The sequence below is a fragment of the Capricornis sumatraensis genome, chromosome 9 (genome assembly GCF_032405125.1).
Source record: "Capricornis sumatraensis isolate serow.1 chromosome 9, serow.2, whole genome shotgun sequence".
NCBI lineage: Eukaryota > Metazoa > Chordata > Mammalia > Artiodactyla > Bovidae > Capricornis > Capricornis sumatraensis.
The window spans coordinates 72,573,752-72,594,555 of record NC_091077.1 but is presented as its reverse complement, the minus strand read 5'-3'; the positions used below and the strand labels follow the sequence as shown (position 1 = coordinate 72,594,555).

Genomic DNA, 20,804 nt, shown 5'->3' with positions numbered 1-20,804 from the left:
TTGGATGAAGATACAGGGGCAGAGAGGTGAAGTGACTAGAACAGATGGGGAAAAGCCTTGTAAGGAGTTGGGACTAATACAAAGAATGGAGTCTCTTTGAATACCTTTGTAAAAGAATCTATAAACTTGATTCTGCAGTGCAGTATAGAGGAGGCTGTTAAAGCTAAAACTAGAATTAACAGGCATGTGTGTGTGTGTATTCATCTCTCTGAGTTTTAAACGAGAAATACATATGAAAGCTTTACATGAGAAATAAAATGAAATTTCCTAACAGAGTGAAGAAGACTGAAGTTAGTGCCAGAGGAAGATCCCAGGACCTCCCTTTTTGGTATTTAGGTGGAAAAATAGGGATGGATATTTACTTCTCAGTGACGGCTTAAATGTAAACTTTCAAGAGGAAGAGTGAATGATTACTTAAAGCTCTTACTTCTTATGTGATTTTATTTTTTTTTTTTTATTTTTACTTTATTTTGCTTTACAATACTGTACTGGTTTTGCCACTTATGTGATTCTAGATCAAAGCCTTTGGTCAATACAAAGGAGATGTATACTTTGTTAATAACAAGCTGAAAGGCTGTTACTTTCTCATTTATTTGTGACCATGAGTATATTTATGGGCTTCTCAGGTGGCACTGAGGGTAAAGAACTGACCTGTCAATGCAGGTTAGACATAACAGAGATGGGTTTGATCCCTGGGTTGGGAAAATCCCCTGGAGTAGGAAATGGGAGCTCACTCCAGTATTCTTTCCTGGGAAATCCCATGGACAAAGGAGCCTGGCAGGCTGCAGTGCATGGGGTTACACAGAGGAGAACATGACTGATGGAACATAGCATATTTCCTTCTTCACACTGAGCTCTAAATTATGTGGAGAATAAAGACATATTTGTAATACTAGTTTCTTTTCAAATTTTAATTCAACAAGGAATTGATTATATAGTTTTGTTTCAGAAATAGTTTATATTAAAAAAAAAAAAACAAAGCAAAGCCAAAAAGCATTGCTATCACTTGTCATATTTCCACACAGATATACCACTGTTAATATTTATATTTGTTTTAGATACTTTTCCCCAAATATATATCTGTGTTTCCAAAATGGAATCACATTGTGCATATTGTTTTGCACTATTCTTCATAAATAATAATAATATAGTAATAAGTATGTTGAGAACATCTGTTAATATTTTTACAGTGTTATTTGATTCCTCTATCAGTTCAGTTCAGTCGCTCAGTCGTGTCTGACTCTTTGAGACCGCATGGACTGCAGCACACCAGGCCTCCCTGTCCATCACCAACTCCTGGAATTTACCCAGACTCATGTCCATTGAGTCGGTGATGCCATCCAACCATCTCATCCTCTGTCATCCGCTTCTCCTCCCACCTTCAATCTTTCCCAGCATCAGGGTCTTTTCCAGTGATCAGTTCTTCAAGTCAGGTGGCCAAAGTATTGGAGTTTCAGCTTCAGCATCAGTCCTTCCAATGAATATTCAGGACTGATTTCCTTTAGGATGGACTGGTTGGCTCTCCTTGCAGTCCAAAGAACTCTCAAGAGTCTTCTCCAACACTACAGTTCAAAAGCATCAATTCTTTGGCACTCAGCCTTCTTTATAGTCCAACTCTCACATACATACATTACTACTGGAAAAACAATAGCTTTGACTAAACTGACCTTTGTTGGCAAAGTAATGTCTCTGCTTTTTAATATGTTGTCTAGGTTTGTCTTAACTTTTCTTTCAAGGAGCAGGTGCCTTTTAATTTCGTGGCTGCAGTCACCATCTGCAGTGATTTTGAGCCCTCTGAAATAGTCTCTCAATGTTTCCATTGTTTTCCCATCTATTTACCGTGAAGTGATGGACTGGATGCTATGATCTTAGATTTTTCAATGTTGAGTTTTAAGCAAGCTTTTCCACTCTCCTCTTTCACTTTTATCAGGAGGCTCTTTAGTTCGTCTTTCCTTTCTGACATAAGGGTGGTGTCATTTGCTTATCTGAGATTACTGATATTTCTCCTGGCAATCTTAATTCCAGCTTGTGCTTCATCCAGCCTAGCATTTCACATGATATACTCTGCATATAAGTTAAATAAGCAGGATGACAATATACAACCTTGATGTACTCCTTTCCCTATTTGGAACCAGTCTGTTGCTCCATGTCCAGTTGTAACTTGCTTCCTAACCTGCATACAGATTTCTTAAGAAACAGGCAAGGTGGTCTGGTACTCCTCATCTCTTTCAGAATTTTCCACAGTTCGTTGTGATCGACACAGCCAAAGGTTTTGGCATAGTCAATAAAGCAGAAGTAGATGTTTTTCTGGAACTCTCTTGCTTTTTCAATGATCCAGTGGATGTTGGCAATTTGATCTCTGGTTCCTCTGCCTTTTCTAAATCCAGCTTGAACATCTGGAAGTTCGCTGTTCACATACTGTTGAAACCTGTCTTGGAGAATTTTGAGCGTTACTTTGCTAGCCTGTGAGATGAGTACAATTGTGCGGTAGTTTAAACATTCTTTGGCATTGCTTCTCTTTGGGATTGGAAAGAAAATCGACCTTTCCAGTCCTGTGGCCACTGCTGAGTTTTCCAAATTTGCTGGCAAATTGAGTGCAGCACTTTCACAGCATCATCTTTTAGGATTTGAAATAGGTCAACTGGAATTCCATCACTTCCACCAGCTTTGTTCATAGTGATGCTTCCTAAGATCCACTTGACTTCACATTCCAGGATGTCTGGCTCTAGGCAAGTGATCATACTATTGTGATTATCTGGGTTATGAAGATCTTTTTTTGTATAGTTCTTCTGTGTATTCTTGCCACCTCTTCTTAATTAATATCTTCTGCTTCTGTTGTATCCATACGACTTCTGTCCATTTCTATATATTCCATTATATATTGATGCTTTGCTGTATTTACTGTTTCATGCTGATGAACACTTAGGTCTTCTCTTTTATTGCTAATAGAGTAGTACATATTTTGGAGGGGATAAATGTACATTGTCTTTCATTTATTCTTTCACATCTTTCAATACATAGACTTTTATCGCTATATTTCTAAGCCCTCTTTTAAGCATTGAGATACAGTGATGAAGAAATTTAGGAGCGTTTTATATTTTCATGGAACTTACCTTCTAGTTGAGAGAAATGAACAATTAAAAAGTAACCAATAAATGATTGAAAAGTGAAAGTGAAGTCGCTCAGTCCTGTCTGACTCTCTTTGCGACCCCATGAACTATAGCCTACCACGCTCCTCCGTCCATGGGATTTTCCAGGCAAGGATACTGGAGTGGGTTGCCATTGCCTTCTCCAGAGGATCTTCCTGACCCAGGGATTGAACCCGGGTCTCCTGCATTGTAAGCAGACGCTTTACCGTCTGAGCCACGTTGAAAAAGTGATTAGTGCTATAAAAATAAAAAAAATAGGGACTGTGTTAATGTTTGAAGGGGTTGGGAGTTAGTCTCAAAGAAAATCTCACTGAATAGATTTTACCTTTTAGTTGAGTTCTGAGTCCCAAGATGGGGAGAACCAATCGTACTTGGGGACATAATTTTTCCAATTAGTCATTAGTTAGAGCAAGGTTTCTAAGGCTGAAAGAGCTTGTGATATTTGTAAAAGAGAAGAAAAGCTAGCGTGGATGGTCTTAGTGAGTTGAGGTGAGGGACTAGCAGAGATAATAGGATGTGAGATCAAAGAAGTGTGCAGAGTCCAAGTCATATAGGACCTTTAAGGCCAAAGTCATAAGTTTGTGTTTTACTCTGAAGGCATTAAAAAGCCTTTGATAGTTAAGGCAGGTGGAAATGTGATCTGCGTTTTGTTTCCATTGCTTTGCGAGGGAAAGTGTCAGAAGCAAGGAAACAATACCAGTGGCATCATAATCACACACAGTGGTGTCTGAGGCTAGGTTATTAGCGCTGGAAACAGAACAGTAAGAGAGTTGTGGTTATATTGGGAGATAAACTGTCAACATGTACTGCTTAATTATTTTCTACAAATATCCTTGGGATGCAAATATCAGAACGAAAGGTATGCACAGAGAGAGACCTCTGAACAAGTTTACAAGTGTTCTCAAGGAAATGCGTACCCTTTAACAGGTAGTGGTAGTTTCTCCCATTTATTTACTGTGCACAGTACTGTAAACACAGGCATAAGGAACAGTCTTTGCTCCCAAGAGGATAACAGCTTATGATGCTGAGAATGTACTTACCATGTAATTACTATGAATGTGCTCACTCTGCTTACTATGGTGTTTTTTAGGTGATAATTTCTACATCAGAAGTAATGTTTACTCCCATGAGGGAGTAAAAACAGAAGTTTTTAGTAAAGGAAATAATCTTCCATCCTAATCTTTGGAATTCAGTCCTCTTGTGTTACCTTTTTGAATAGTGGAAAAGCCAAACAAAAACAAAGACTTTTCTAAACATTCCCTAAATTAAAAGACTATGCAGAAAATGATACTGAAAGTTATAAATGTGCTGTTTTAACAAACTGTCATGGAGTTTTATTCACAGGAAACTTGCATTATGTTTAAATTAAGTTAAATTTGCATTCAGAGTTTCCGTTCACAGCTTTTGCTTCCTTAGCCCTGTCTTACAAAAGCCAGAAGCTCATATTCTTAGCTCAAAACCTCAATTTTTATCTAGTTCAGTTGTTCTTGTTGTGGTTCAGTTGCCCAGTCATGTCCAACTCTTTGCGACTCCATGGACTGCAGCATGCCAAGCTCTCCTGTCCTTCACCATCTCCTGGAGTTTGCTCAAACTCATGTCCATTGATTCGGTGATGTCATCCAACCATCTCATCCTCTGTCGCCCCCTTCTCCTCAGGCCCTCAATTTTTCCCAGCATCAGGGTCTTTTCCAATGAGTAGGCTCTTCATATCAGGTGGCCAAAGTATTGGAGCTTTAGCTTCTGTATCAGTCCTCCCAGTGAATATTCAGAGTTGAGTTCCTTTAGGATTGACTAGCTAAGTTAGAGGAAAATAACACATGATAGTATATTAGACTCAGTTATTATTTCAGCAATGGGTAATTAAGATGAAGCTAAAAAATACTATCCTTGAAAATTATAAATCCTGAGCAGGTAGAGATTTCTCTGAAGTTATCTAATTTTGAAGACAAGATTGTTACATATAAGACCAAGAAGCAAGATTAATCACCAAAGCTCAAGATTCTATCTAGCACAGCCGCAGCAATTTTCAAACTCCTGACGATGTAGTTGCAATAGAGGTAAAGTAAATTACACAAACCACACATTATCAGTGGTGAAAATAAGCGTTAAACCCTGATCATTACAAAAGTAATTTTTGGGTGTCCTTGTCTACTCAGATGGTAGAACAAATATGTGTGAACCCATTTCCCTCCAACACAGTCTTCTCCCCAAATAGAGAAATAAGAAAAAAAAAAAAAAAAAACAAACCACACACAAAGATGGGGAAAATGCCATATTTACATTTACAGTTGTGTCCATATATATAAACATGCATTGCCAAAAAAGAGGAAATCTACATAGATTGGGAATGATGAGCACTCCAGAGAAGAAAATGCATATTAAGAACCATAGCCATTAATGAAGGTAGGGAGAATGCTGAAGCAAGCCCAGGTGGGATTACATGCCATCCAAGTGCAACTTGCAGGCTTGAGACCAGGATAAGACGCTGCCATCCAGAGTGGAAGTCTGTACTGAAAATAGGCACCTTCTGTGGCCAGAATGATGCCACTAGTCTATGAAAGGAATAGGCAGAAAGAATGAGTCTCAAGAAGATATTTCTCATTATTTAATGATAAAACATCTTAAATGGCTTATATCAGTATTTACTACTTTTGGTTTGTCTTATTAGTTAAGCATAGTCAGCTGACTGAATATGTTGATTCAGGTTTAGGTGAAAGAAGAGAGATAGAAATTTAGAAAATATGCAAAACCCCAAAACACAGTATTATAGAAGTCAGCCTAATAACCTTATTGTTTTCCTAGTTCTCAAGTACCTACCCCAAGATATCTATTAGTTTTAAAGGAATAGTAATGTCCCAGTGGAAAAACCTGGCAGATACACTGTTAACCAATCATTTAAGATTAATATCCTCATCAGTAATAAGACATATTGACATCAGTTCTGTTCAGTTGCTCAGTCGTGTCCGACTCTTTGTGACCCCATGGACTGCAGCACACCAGGCTTACCTATCCATCACCAACTCCTGGAGTTTGCTCAAATTCATGTCTGTCGAGTTGGTGATGCCATCCAACCATCTCATCCTCTGTCATCCCCTTCTCCTTTTGCATTCAGTTTTTCCCAGCATCAAGGTCTTTCCAATGAGTCAGTGCTTTGCATCAGATGGCCAACATGTTGGAGTTTCAGCTTCAGCCTCAGTCCTTCCAATGAATATTCAGGACTGATTTCCTTTAGGATGGACTGGTGGGATTTTCTTGCAGTTGATACTCCCTGCAGTTCATATTGTCATCATGTACCCCTTGTATGATGGATACAGTGTTATTTGGTGATATTCTGGCCCAAACTATGTAAGCTAAATCTAATCATGAGCACACTCAAACTGACAGACTTACTACAAGATCTACTGAACAATATTCCGAAAGCATTATCGTCATCAAAGACAAGGAAAGGTTGAGGAACTCTCACAGATTGAAGGATGCTAAGGAACAGAACAACTAAATTCATGGTGGTATCTTGGATTGGACCCTGGAACAGAAGAAGAACATTAGTGAATACATCAGTGATACTCTAATACGGTCTGTTATCTAGTAAGTTCAGTTCAGTCACTCAGTTGTGTCCAACTCTTTGTGACCCCATGAATTGCAGCACGCCAGGCCTCCCTGTCCATCACCAACTCCCGGAGTTCACTCAAACTCACGTCCATCGAGTCCATGATGCCATCCAGCCATCTCATCCTTTGTCGTCCCCTTCTCCTCCTGCCCCAATCCCTCCCAGCATCAGATTCTTTTCCAATGAGTCAACTCTTTGCACGAGGTGGCCCAAGTACTGGAGTTTCTAGCTTTAGTGTCCGTCCTTCCAAAGAAATCCCAGGGCTGAGCTCCTTCAGAATGGACTGGTTGGATCTCCTTGCAGTCCAAGGGACTCTCAAGAGTCTTCTCCAACACTACAGTAAAAAAGCATCAATTCTTCGGCACTCAGCTTTCTTCACAGTCCAACTCTCACATCCATACATGACTGCTAGAGAAACCATAACCTTGACTAGATGGACTTTTGTTGGCAAAGCAATGTCACTGCTTTTCAATATGCTATCTAGTTTGGTCATAAATTTTCTTCCAAGGTGTAAGCGTCTTTTAATTTCATGGCTGCAGTCACCATCTGCAGTGATTTTGGAGCCCAGAAAAATAAAGTCTGACACTGTTTCCACTGTTTTTCCATCTATTTCCCATGAAGTGATGGGACCGGATGCCATGATCTTCATTTTCTGAATGTTAAACTTTAAGCCAACTTTTTCACTCTCCTCTTTCACTTTCATCAAGAGGCTTTTTAGTTCCTCTTCACTTTCTGCCATAAGGGTAGTGTCATCTAAATATCTGAGGTTATTGATATTTCTCCCAGCAACCTTGATTCCAGCTTGTGCTTCTTCCAGCCCAGCATTTCTCATGACATACTCTGCATAGAAGTTAAATAAGCAGGGTGACAATATACAGCCTTGACGTACTCCTTTTCCTCTTTGGAACCAGTCTGTTGTTCCATGTCCAGTTCTAACTGTTGCTTCCTGACCTACATACAGATTTCTCAAGAGGCAGGCAGGTGGTCTGGTATTCCCATCTCTTGAAGAATTTTCCACAGTTTATTGTGATCCACACAATCAAAGGCTTTGGCATAGTCAATAAAGCAGAAGTAGATGGTTTTCTGGAACTCTCTTGCTTTTTCAATGATCCAGCAGATATTAGCAATTTGATCTCTGGTTCCTCTGCCTTTTCTAAAACCAGCTTGAAAATCTGGAAGTTCATAGTTCACGTATTGCTGAAGCCTGGCTTGGAGAATTTTGAGTATTACTCTACTAGAATGTGAGATGAGTGCAATTGTGCAGTAGTTTGAGCATTCTTTTCCATTGCCTTTCTTTGGGATTGGAATGAAAACTGACCTTTTCCAGTCCTGTGGGCCACTGTTGAGTTCTCCAAATATGCTGGCATATTGAGTGCAGCACTTTCATAGCATCATCTTTCAGGATTTGAAATAGCTCAACTGGAATTCCATCACCTCCACTAGCTTTGTTCGTAGTGATGCTTGCTAAGGCCCATTTGACTTCACATTCCAGGATGTCTGGCTCTAGGTGAGTGATCACACCATCATGATTATCTTGGTCTTGAAGATCTTTTTTGTACAGTTCTGTGTATTCTTGCCCCCTCTTCTTAATATCTTCTGCTTTTGTTAGGTCCATGCCATTTCTGTCCTTTATTGAGCCCATCTTTGCATGAAATGTTCCCTTGGTATCTCTAATTTTCTTAAAGAGATTTCTAGTCTTTCCCATTCTGTTTTTTTTCCTCTATTTCTTTGCATTGATCACTGAGGAAGGCTTTCTCATCTCTTCTTGCTATTCTTTGGAACTCTGCATTCAGATGCTTATATCTTTCCTTTTCTCCTTTGCTTTTCACTTCTCTTCTTTTCACAGCTATTTGTAAGGCCTCCCCAGACAGCCATTTTGCTTTTTTGCATTTCTTTTCCATGAGGATGCTCTTGATCTGTGTCTCCTGTACAATGTCATGAACCTTGTTCTATAGTTCACCAGGTACTCTATCTGATCTAGGCCCTTAAATCTATTTCTCACTTCCATTGTATGATCATAAGGGATTTGATTTAGGTCATACCTGAATGGTCTAGTGGTTTTCCCTACTTTCTTCAATTTAAGTCTGAATTTGGTAATATGGAGTTCATGATCTGAGCCACAGTCAGCTCCCCGTCTTGTTATTGTTGACAGTATAGAGCTTCTCCATCTTTGGCTGCAAAGAATATAATCAATCTGATTTCAGTGTTGACCATCTGGCGATGTCCATGTGTAGAGTCTTCTCTTGTTTGTTGGAAGAGGGTGTTTGCTATGACCAGTGCATTTTCTTGGCAAACTCTATTAGCCTTTGTCCTGCTTCATTCTGCATTCCAAGGCCAAATTTGCCTGTTACTCCAGGTGTTTCTTGAATTCCTACTTTTGCATTCCAGTCTCCTATAATGAAAAAGACATGTTTTTTGGGTGTTAGTTCTAAAAGGTCTTGTAGGTCTTCACAGAACCATTCAACTTCACCTTCTTCAGCGTTACCTGTTGGGGCATAGTCTTGGATTCCTCTGATATTGAATGGTTTGCCTTGGAAATGAACAGAGATCATTCTATCATTTTTGAGATTGCATCCAAGTACTGCATTTTGGACTCTTTTGTTTACCATGATGGCTACTCCATTTCTTCTGAGGGATTCCTGCCCGCAGTAGTAGATATAATGGTCATCTGAGTTAAATTCACCCATTCCAGTCCATTTTATTTCTCTGATTCCTAAAATGTGCACATTTACTCTTACCATCTCTTGTTTGACCACTTCCAATATGCCTTGATTCATGGACTTGACATTCCGGGTTCCTATGCAATATTGCTCTTTAAAGCATCGGACCTTGCTTCTTTACCAGTCACATCCACAACTGGGTACTGTTTTTGCTTTGGCTCCATTCCTTCATTCTTCCTGGAGTTATTTCTCCACTGATCTTCAGTAGCATATTGGGCACCTACTGACCTGGGGAGTTCCCCTTTCAGTATCCTATCATTTTGCTTTTTCATACTGTTCATGGGGTTCTCAAGGCAAGAATACTGAAGTGGTTTGCCATTCCCTTCTCCAGTGGACAACATTCTGTCATACTTCTCCACAATGACCCACCCGTCTTGGGTGGCCTCACTGGCATGGCTTGGTTTCATTGAGTTAGACAAGGCTGTGGTCCTAGTGTGATTAGATTGACTAGTTTTCTGTGAGTATGGTTTCAGTGTGTCTGCCCTCTGACGCCCTCTTGCAACAATTACCATTTTACTTGTGTTTCTCTTACCTTGGACGTGGAGTATCTTCACGGTTGCTCCAGCAAAGTGCAGCCACTGCTCCCTACCTTGGACGAGGGTTATCTCCTCACCACCGCCCCTCCTGACCTTGAACATGGAATAGCTTCTCTAGGCCCTCCTGTGCCTGCGCAGCCACCACTCCTTGGACGTGGGGTAGCTCCTACCAGCCGCCTCCCCTGGCCTCGGACGTGGGTTATCTCCTCTTGGCTGCCACCCCTAACCTCGAACGCGGGGTAGCTCCTCTCAGCTGCCACCCCTGACCTTGGACTTTGGTAGCTCCTCTCAACCGTTCCTGCTCTGTCACAGGCTGGCACTCTCGGCCGTTGCCCCTGACCTTGGACGTGGGGTAACTCCTCTTGGCCGCTGCCCCTCGGGCATGAGGTCCTCCCGGCTTCTGCCCCTGACCTTGAGCGTAGGGTAGCTCCTCTCAGCAGTGCTAAGTGCGCCGGTCACAGTCGCCCATGATAAGTCTAGTAAGTAGTATTATATTAATATTAACATTGTCGTTTGATATTGTTCTGAGACTATGCAAAATGTGAAAAGTATACAGAAGCCTTCTGAACTAATTTTTAACTAAAGTTACTTATAAAAATAAATTTAAAAGAAAATAGCAAACTAATGAAATAAAATGTTTTGTATAGATAGATATCCATCTATCAATATCCAATTGTAGAAAGTAAACATGTAGCAGAAAAATGTTTGTAGAGCAAGAAAAGGCAATTCACAAAACAATAAAGTTAGAAAAGATAGTAAACGCATACACAAATTATTTCATGCCATATATTTTATAGAACACTATACCAAATAAATAAAAGGGTTTTGAATCTTGGTATTAGAAATGGATTACAAAAATAGCAAGAATTAATTATAAAAGTATTTTAGATATTTAGGAGACTTTGAAAGGCAAAAGCATTTGAATACAAGTGTGACAAAGCATATCTTAGAATGGAATTATATTATTACTAGAGATGGACTTGAAAATTACCTAGTTCAGTTGTCTCATTGTACACATGGAGAACTGAATCTGTAACCGCTTAGTGGAAGGCTGATGAGGTATCATGTTACCTGGTATGCGTTAGGTGAATTATTTTGTAGCGTGGCTCTGTTGTCTCCAGATGTCAGAGCAGCTCTTTTTTCCCCCAATTTCTAAGTTAATTAGCTTGACTTTCTTCTTTTGAGTTGGAAACAGAGACTCCTTCACCTAAACCAGGGTGACAACAGAGGGACGTGAGAATACCTGAGTAAGAACCTGAGCGTGTCTTATCTTAGAGATCATGGGCTTGTTTGTTTTTACTCGAGCAGTTTTAAATTTTATTTTTTAAATTTACATACAGAAGGTGCACTCATTTTGGTTTATCATTCTATGAGTTAACTCATCTAGTTGTGTAACTGCCACTGCAGTTAAGATGCAGAGCAGTTCTGCTACCCCAGACCATTCCTTCATTTTGTCCCGTTGTGGTCACACTCTCCTCCATCTCAAATCCCAGATAACCTCTCATCTATTCTTTGTCCCTAAGTTTTTCCAAAATGTCATATAATGGAATCATATATCATGTATTTTTTTTTTTTAATCTTGCTTCTTTGACTTAACCTTCTTTGAAAACCAGTGATGATGTTGCATGTATCAGGAGCTGCTTTCGACATGTGCTCAGGAGTGGGTTTGCTGCCTTGTATGGCAAATGTCTATTAACGTTATAAGAAATTGTCCAGTTGTTTTCCAGGTGGTTGACTATTTGTTTTCCCACCTGCCATTGCAGTTTTAGTTGCTCTGAATCATCAGCAGCAATTGAAATTGTCAGTTGTGCTTTTGTTTTATTTTGAGAGCCTTGTTTAACATAATTACTTAGTTTTAAAGTTTGGAGACCACCTACCTTTGGGATGTGGGAATGTCACATTTACAAATTTCACATATGAGACAGTGAATTTGTGGGTCTCATACTCAAAAGCAAGATCTTAGACGCTATCTTGCTTGAAGTGAAGTGAAGTCGCTCAGTTGTGTCCGACTCTTTGCAACCCCATGGACTGTAGCCTATCAGGCTCTGCCGTCCATGGGATTTTCCAGGCAAGAGTGCTGGAGTGGATTGCCATTTCCTTCTCAAGGGGCTCTTCCCGACCCATGAATCGAACCCAGGTCTCCTGCATTGCAGGCAGACGCTTTACGGTCTGAGCCACCAGGGAAGCCCTTGCTTACTTGTTTCCTTATTTATTTGCTTATTTAATTATTTATTTTCATTTGCATGCTGCAGTTGATTCTCATTATTTGCTGAAAATTTTATGCTTTCTGAAATCTACTACCATTTTACCTTCTTCAGAAATCTTTGAGTATATTTATGTGTGTTTATTTGTAGATTCTAGTGTTTTATTGATCTGTGTTTCTGTCATTACTCCACTGTCATACTGTCTTAATGTAGTTTCCTAGTAAGTCTAGAAATCAGATAGTGTGAATCCTCCAATTTTATTCTTTTCCTTTGAAATTGTTTTGTTTATTCTCATTCCTGTGCTTGCCATATAAATTTTAGAATCAGCATATCTACAGAAATCCTACTAAAATATTAATTGAGATTAAATTTTATCTATAGAGCAATTTGAGAAGAATTGACATCTTAACAATGCTCATTTCTTAAAATCCAGGAACTTGGTGTGTCTCTCCATTTATTAATACTTTGGCTATGTTTGTGTGAGTGTGTATTACTTTAAGAAGATGAAAGGAAGAAAAAACAAATAAGAAACTCACCATTGTAATAGGTTTTCTTCACATTTTGATTTTCTGCCAGTCTGCCTACTAGATTTTACTTTGCACCGTCCTTAGGTAGTAGCTTTTTAATTCTTTCCAGGATGATTAGTTGTGATTAGTGGGAAAGACAGCCTGTAGTAGGCATACTCCATTTTGTTCGGCGTTGAAAGTTCATTGGTTTTAGTTTTGATTATGATTATCTGAGTCCTTCTTGCATGGTGATGCCATGGACTGTGGAGCACCCAGAATTGATTTACTTTTTTTTTTTTTTTTCATTTTGAATAAACCAACTCTGAACAACTTCCTGAAAGTAGGCTTGTTCAGTTCAGTTCAGTCGCTCAGTCGTGTCTGACTCTTTGCGACCCCATGAATCGCAGCACGCCAGGCCTCCCTGTCCATCACCAACTCCCGGAGTTCACTCAGACTCACCTCCACCGAGTCAGTGATGCCATCCAGCCATCTCATCCTCTGTTGTCCCCTTCTCCTCCTGCCTCCAATCCCTCCCAACATCAGAGTCTTTTCCAATGAGTCAACTCTTTGCATGAGGTGGCCAAAGTACTGGAGTTTCAGCTTTAGCATCCGTCCTTCCAAAGAAATCCCGGGGCTGATCTCCTTCAGAATGGACTGGTTGGATCTCCTTGCAGTCCTTGGGACTCTCAAGAGTCTTCTCCAGGTGTAAAGAATATGTTTTCTACATAAAAGCTCAGAGCATTCATTCTGGGGGCATGAAGACCCGGGAGAGAAAGGGTAGAACATAGAACCTTTCCTTCCTTCTATGTCCAATAGCATTTTTTTGATTCAGGAACTTCTTTTCTTGACAGTGTCTTGATGTGTCATTTAGAACTAAAAGAAATGAAAATTGATGTGACAGTTAGCAGAATCACCAGGGTCTGTCTGGGAGCATTTCTTAGCAGACACTGCCTTGCTGACAAATAACAGGAGTTAGCATATGACTCAAGATCTCACAATATCACCATTTATTTAGCCCCAAAGAAAATACAATTTCCTTTGTCCTAACACATCTCAGCTGACTGATAAACCCCAGCACCTTCCAAACTGTGTTATCTCCCCTAAATCTTTAGAGGGCTTATGTAGCTATATCTTATAATAGAGATAATAATAAAATTTTCCATTTTATGTCTAAGAATTAGAAATCACTAAGTGTGTTCTCTCGAGCACGCTATAAATTGTTTGTTTTATTTATGGCCAAGTTTTTAGGCCATTTGTTACACAGAGATGTATAAAAATGTGTCTGATCCATTTTCTCTTCTCTAGTTATATAATTCATACCTTCAACTTTGCTTTTATTATAAATCAAGATGCTATGCTAGAGATCCTCAGACTAATTCTTTATTAAGAATTAGAGTCTGATGAAACAGTTCAAAGCACTGACTAAAGTAACACGCTCAAGAAAATTTCACCTACAGTTATTTGATATACTTTTGTTGTCGTTCAGTCGCTAGGTCGTGTCTGACTCTGTGATACCATGGACTGCAGCATGCCAGGATTCTCTGTCCCTCACTATCTCCCAGAGTTTGCTCAAATTCTTGTCCATTGAGTTGGTGGCATATCTTTTGTGTAGGGGTGTTAGTCATTCAGTCTTGCCCGACTCCCTCTATGATATTAATATTCTTCTGTTAGAATATTTATTTGATTTTGTACTTCTCATTCAGAAATCAGCTCCACACTAACTCCTAAATGAGATAAAAATTTATATTGTGAAACCAGGAGAAATATTTAAAATTTTTGCCAGAGGATTATACTTTTCCTATGAAACTGTTTAATGCTTTTATCAGGTAATATCTTGTAAGTCATATTTTAAAATTCCATAGCCATATTAGCATGTAGAAATCTCAGCAAGGGTTGGAGAAACTCAGGGACTTCACAGAGATTGAAGTGTGTATTTTATCCACAAGAGTAATCAGGTATGTGCAGAAATCCAATAGACTTAGTTTATTGAACATTCATTCATTCATTCATTCATTCATTATTTGTGCCCTAGGACTGTGCTGGCTTTGAGGTTGCAGAGATGATTAATACTGGATTCCAGTTTTGTTTTTTTTAAGCCCTCAAGTAGGGCATTGTGAACTGATTTTAAAATAGAATGGTAATTATCCTTTTCAAAAGAATACTTAGTCCTTCATTTAGTCATTCAAATGAGGGTGAGAGAGCAATTACATTGTAGCCATGGGCCTCTAAGGGAGAAAACATGTCACAAGATGTATGTAAGTGCTTTATTCATAATATATAGCTTTCTGTAGTTCACAGATTACATTTGAGTTACACATTTAATTGTCATAATAATCTTTTGATAGATCAAGGATGTATTAAAAGCCCCATTTATAGTTAATGGAAATGAAGTAAAAAGAAGTTATATAAATTTACGTCCTAGAAATAGGAAATGCTGGAGACTGGGACTCTAAGACCAGTGCTCAATTTATAACAACCACTGTTTCTCCAAAGTAAGGAGACTTGTCTGATGATCCAGAATTTCTAAAATTCTAATGAAATACTAACTGAACTTATATTGTTTAGATAGGTAGGAAGCTATATGCGATAAGTCTCAATATAAATGACACCTCCAGTAGGAAGCACACCTTGATTAGACAGATACAGATTTTCATATAAACTCTTATAATTACTACTGTAATTCATTGACCATTTTTTGCTATTGTATTTATTTCCCACCAAAAGCAATCCTGAGTACCCTCTTTTAGAAAGACAAATTACTTACTAAATAATTATTCCTTACCATCTTTCTTCCTGAGTGAGTGAAAGTCACTTGGTCAGTCTGACTCTTTGCAACCCCATGAACTGTATAGACTTCTCCAGACCAGAATACTGGAGTGGAGAGCCTTTTCCTTCTCTAGAGGATCTTCCCAACCCAGGGATCGAACCCAGGTCTCCCTCATTGCAGGCAGATCCTTTACCAGCTAAGCCATAAGGGAAGCTCTCTTCCTGAGTAATATATAGCAAATTTCAAAAGGATATGCTCTCTTCACTTTTGTACTTACTGTGGTGCCCATCGCATAGTATGGACTGAGTTGGAATGGATTTAGTAAATTAATATTTGCCAATATGTGAATTTGACACGAGTTTGAGCAAGCTCCGTGAGTTGATGATGGGCAGGGAAGCATGGCGGGCTGCAGTCCATGAGGTCGCAGATTCAGACATGACTGAGTGACTGAACTAAACTGAATTTGTAAATAGTATGTGTTTATAGTACTTGGTTGGATATATTTTCTTGTGAATACTCAAGTGTTTCCTTATCTCCCAATTCCATTTAGGTACAAAATAACCAATTTATTTTATTTTGTTATCTTCTCAATTTCACAGGATTATACCTTGACAATGTACTTTCAGCAAGCTTGGAGAGATAAGAGGCTGTCCTATAACGTAATACCTTTAAACTTGACTCTGGACAATAGAGTGGCAGACCAACTCTGGGTGCCTGATACATACTTCCTGAACGATAAGAAGTCATTTGTGCACGGAGTGACCGTCAAGAACCGTATGATCCGCCTGCATCCAGATGGGACAGTCCTTTATGGCCTCAGGTCTGTAGTGACCGTTTCAATATTGAACTTTTCCTGAGCACAATACTTTCTGTTCTTTATTGAAGGGAAATATTGTGCTATTTTCCTGAGTCCTCCTTTAATTCTGCTGATAAGCAGTTAAACCTCCTATTCAATAGACATCTGAGAGCTTAGGGTAGCATGTTTACAAAGGGACTTATCCCCAGCTAAGCCTAAGTTTTTTTCTGAATTATCTTCCAATATCAGCTGCTGATCCTAAAGCTGCTTTCTTTAAGAGGTAGGGATAAGCAATATTAAAATAGCTTGCACATGGGGTTTCTTTAAAGTGGAAAAAAGTTCTGAATGCCCAATGCTTGTTTGAATGTGGCAGATGCTCTGTTTCCTGAATTGTTCCTGAGCTCTGTGAGGAAAAATAAAACAAGTTAACTGGCAGTATCTGCAGACTCCACCAAAGTGGTGGCATTTGAACGGATTTATGGACGAGAACTGAGAAGGCCAGAACTGAGTCTGGCCTTCCAAGGACACGAAGGCTTTCTGTGTCCTCTCACCTCCAAGGAGTAATCAGACTTGCAAATAAATAAAGCCATCATCTCATGTTTATTAATAGTGAATTGACACTATTAAATGCACTTTTATAGCAGAAAAGGATTGTGATGCTCTGCTCTCTTTGGTGGATAAGTTGTGAAATATTAGTTTCATCTATAAAAAGTTTATTTTCCTGGAAAATGATGAAGAAAAAAGATATCTCTCTTACTCTGAAAACATCTCAGGGTAAAGAATTCCTGTGCATTATTAGGGAAAAAAATGACATTTTGTAATGTTCAATGTGTCTGATATATTCTGTTTTACATGAACACTTGATGACTTTATCATAATGGTGATGATAATAACAATATTGTTATTCATTTATTGAACAAACTTGTCAGGGGTCAGACATTAGTTAGTACACTCCATGTGTTATTACAGTTATGATGACATGCAACAACCTCATAAGTTAAAACTGTTACGGTCTTTATTTCAAATGAAGGCTGGTATAGCTTGTCTAATATCACAGAAAAGTAAACAGTGAAAATGCGATCCCAGTCCTGTTCTAAGTTCAGAGCCAGAGCTCATAACTGTTAGCCTAGGATGCCTCTCACTCTGGCATTGTTCCTATCTGTTACATCTCATTTTCATTATCTGCTGTATTCAGTGTCCTAATTGGTTCATTGTCTTAGATCCCTATAAGCCAGCTTCTTTGTTTATCCTGTTTGTAGAGAGAATAGTATTTGTTTATCAAGGGAGGGAGAGAGGGAAGCAAAGAGAGAACATGTTTGTACTCCATCAGCCATTGAAAGTAAAGAGATGGATTGGATGCAGGCACTGCTCACATACAAGCCTTATGGAAAAAGGGAAACAGGAAAAATAAAACAATTTAACTGGCAGTATCTGCAGACTCCACCAAAGTGGTGGCATTTGAACGGATTTATGGAAATAATTGTCTTAGCATATATATTGTGGAATCCATTACAAAACATAAGGCATCACAAAGACCTTGATAAAATGGTGACCACATGGGCAGTGGAGGTTGTAATTCACATGTTTTAAGAGTTACACACAGAGAGAAGTCAGAATCCTGAAGAAGGCAGAGAGAGGCACAGAAATAAGTTACTAATTCAGCAGGGAGTGGCAAGTTTTGGCAAAGCATCTGACCCGGTGCTGGATGCATTTGCCCAGCAGATCTTCACAGCAATCATGTAGAAATAATCTTGCTCTCTTCGTTTTTCCTGATGATACCCACATTTAGAACAGAGAACCAGTTATGTTCTCTGTTATACCCAGCATTGGCAAAGCACCTACACTATAAATAAACTAAATGAAGATTGTCAGTGAATTCTGAATGCACATATTCAAAGTTGAATGGGTGGGAAAAATCAGCAACCAGAATGTCTGTACAATTGAGAGGGAAAAGAGGGGGCCAGCACAGGTGATAAATATGGCGTCTTTAAGGCATTAAGCCAATAATCAGACAAAAAAGGTGGTGGTCATTCATTCTTATCAAGACCAACTGAATACTATTACTGTAAATCATCACTCTCTCAGCCCTGCTTCCAACAAGGACTGTCAACATATGCAAGTTCCTGAACACATCTGATGTCCATAAAATTAACATTTCTACTTGAAGAAGGCTCATGGATTGTGATTGTTCTATCAATTGTATAGTTACTTCTGAATATGAAATTGGTAAGAGGTTTTTCAGGAAATTTGTATATATCTCTTTCCAGTTCTTAGCTGATAGAACAATTTATTTCATGGCTGAAATTTGATGCAGGCTGGATGTCCCTTTTTAACAGCAGAAGTTTCATTTTTTCAATAAATAAGTGAAAGGAACTCAATTAAAATCACTACTGTTGGGTTGATTAAGACCTGCTTAATTCCTCCTGCTACTTACCTACCCCCTGACCTCAGTCATTCTACACCCTGACCTCAGTTCTTAGTTTGCTAAAAATTTAACTTGTATCTATGTTCAGTAGTGACTGACTTCCAACAGCATTTAGAATAGTAATAATATTAATATTAGTAGTTAGTACTCATTAAAGGATTTAGTCTGTACTTGGCACTGTGCCAGAACATTCCTTATATAATTTCATTTAATATCAACTTTAATTCCTACAAAGTGGGCACTGTTGGTTTGTTGATTGATTGGTTTTTACTTCTTACATGAAGCAGCTCTGGAACTTGTATACCAAGTTACACAGCTACTGCCCAGGAAAGCATAATTGTTTGAATACAAAGATCTTGCTCTTTATTATCATTCTGTCCTACTCCTTAGGTACTTGCAAGTGGAAGTAAAGAATAGTAGAAATCACCTGAGAGCATGCAGAGGAAAAAAAGGAAGGTAAAGAATAGTGAGATGGAAATAGCTTACATTGATCCACAGATACAGACATTGTTCTGATTGATAGAATAAGTCCCTAAAGAACTATAGTCCTGAGTCATCTGTGGAAGGTTCACTTTTAGGTTCTGAGATTCACACCAATCCCAGTTTACAAATGTATGATTTTTGGTGTGTATAATGATGGGGCACAGAACAGATCATTGCAAAGAAACCGATAAAGGCAAGGTTCATCAGTTGGGATAAGGAGAGCTGAAAGGCAACCATGAAGACCTAGATATAGAAAACTGGTACAATGAAGGCTTTAAATATCAAGGCAGTGATGAAGAAATTGGGTAGAACAAATCCTCTGGGCTGAATGTCATGCATGTTCAAGGCAAAATCCTTTAAGGATTTAAGTGTTTCTTCTGTTGAGATGTACAAAGATTGGCAGGGGTGAGGGGGCTAGAGGAGAAGTCATTGAAGTCATTCAGAGGATCTGAGTATGCCTCTTGTAAATTTTCCTTAGTGAAATTTTTAGGTGTTAAAACATATTTAAGATAATATAGTATGAAGAATATTAATGTTTCTTTAATTTCATGGTGAGTATACAGGTGTTTGGGCTTCTCTGGTGGTTCAGCTGGTAAAGAATCCACCTGCAATGTGGGAGACCTGGGTTCAATTCCTGGGTTGGGAAGACCCCCTGAAGAAGGGAAAGGCTACCCACTCTAGTATTCTGGTCTGGAGAATTCGATGGACTGTATTGTCCATTGGGGTTGCAGAGAGTCAGACACGACTGAACAACTTTCACTTTCACCTTCATACAGGTGTTTGTCATGCTGTTCTTTCAACTTGTCTTCAGGTTTGAAATTTTTTGTGATAAAATTTGGAAAAGAAAAATGGCCTTGGCATCTCTGGTTCTATTATCTAGGAAATAGCACTCAAGATTTAGAAGTCTGCAGCCAGAGAATGGTATTTCTCATCTCTTAGAGGTAGAGAATTACCTATATGTGACGTGTACTTTTAGTAGCTGTATGTGAAAACAAGGTCATCTCACCGTAGAGGATGTGTACTCAGTGGGTAGGGTCCTTGATTCCAGACAACCAGGCTGTAATCTTCCTGATCCAGGGATCAAACCCAGGTCTTCTACATTGTGGGCAGATTGTTTACTGTCTGAGTCCCCGAGAAAACCCTGATTGTTGTTGTTATTGCTGTTGTTGTAGGTTGGGCATTAACATGTTTTTATTCTGATTGGATTTTTGTTTCCCCATTGCCAAAAGAATGGATGAGCAGCTTACTCTGTCATTCCGTTACTCTTCAGGTTGATTATCATTTTAGAAGCACAGAGTTCTGATGCTGTGCAGAGACACAATTGCTCAGTGCAGCCAATTTCCTTAACAAAGTATTATGGCAATAGAACTTGTGTTTTAGCTTGGGCTTTTGTCTTTGACCTCTTATTTAGCCGTAAGCATCTTCTTCAGGTTTTAATTTCCTCATAAATAAAAAAGGTAGGGGGATCAATAATGTCATGTTAATAACCCAGTCATCTTCTGAATCAAATGAGATTAATAAATATAAAAAATTGATATTCTGACATCAGTCTGGAAAGTGAAATTAAATATTTGGAGTAGCACAGTAATTTGTAGATAATAAGTATGCCAT

The 20,804-nt window shown here is 38.9% G+C and overlaps 1 protein-coding gene across 3 annotated transcripts in view; it reads left to right on the top strand.

The window, feature by feature from the left end:
* Positions 1-20,804, top strand: part of GABRB2 (gamma-aminobutyric acid type A receptor subunit beta2) — a 298,734-nt gene that overhangs the window by 97,767 nt on the left and 180,163 nt on the right. For all 3 annotated transcript variants that reach the window (XM_068980308.1, XM_068980307.1, XM_068980306.1), the window contains exon 4: positions 16,089-16,309. In XM_068980308.1, coding sequence (XP_068836409.1) covers positions 16,089-16,309 — 221 coding nt within the window. The remainder of the gene's footprint in view (positions 1-16,088; positions 16,310-20,804) is intronic.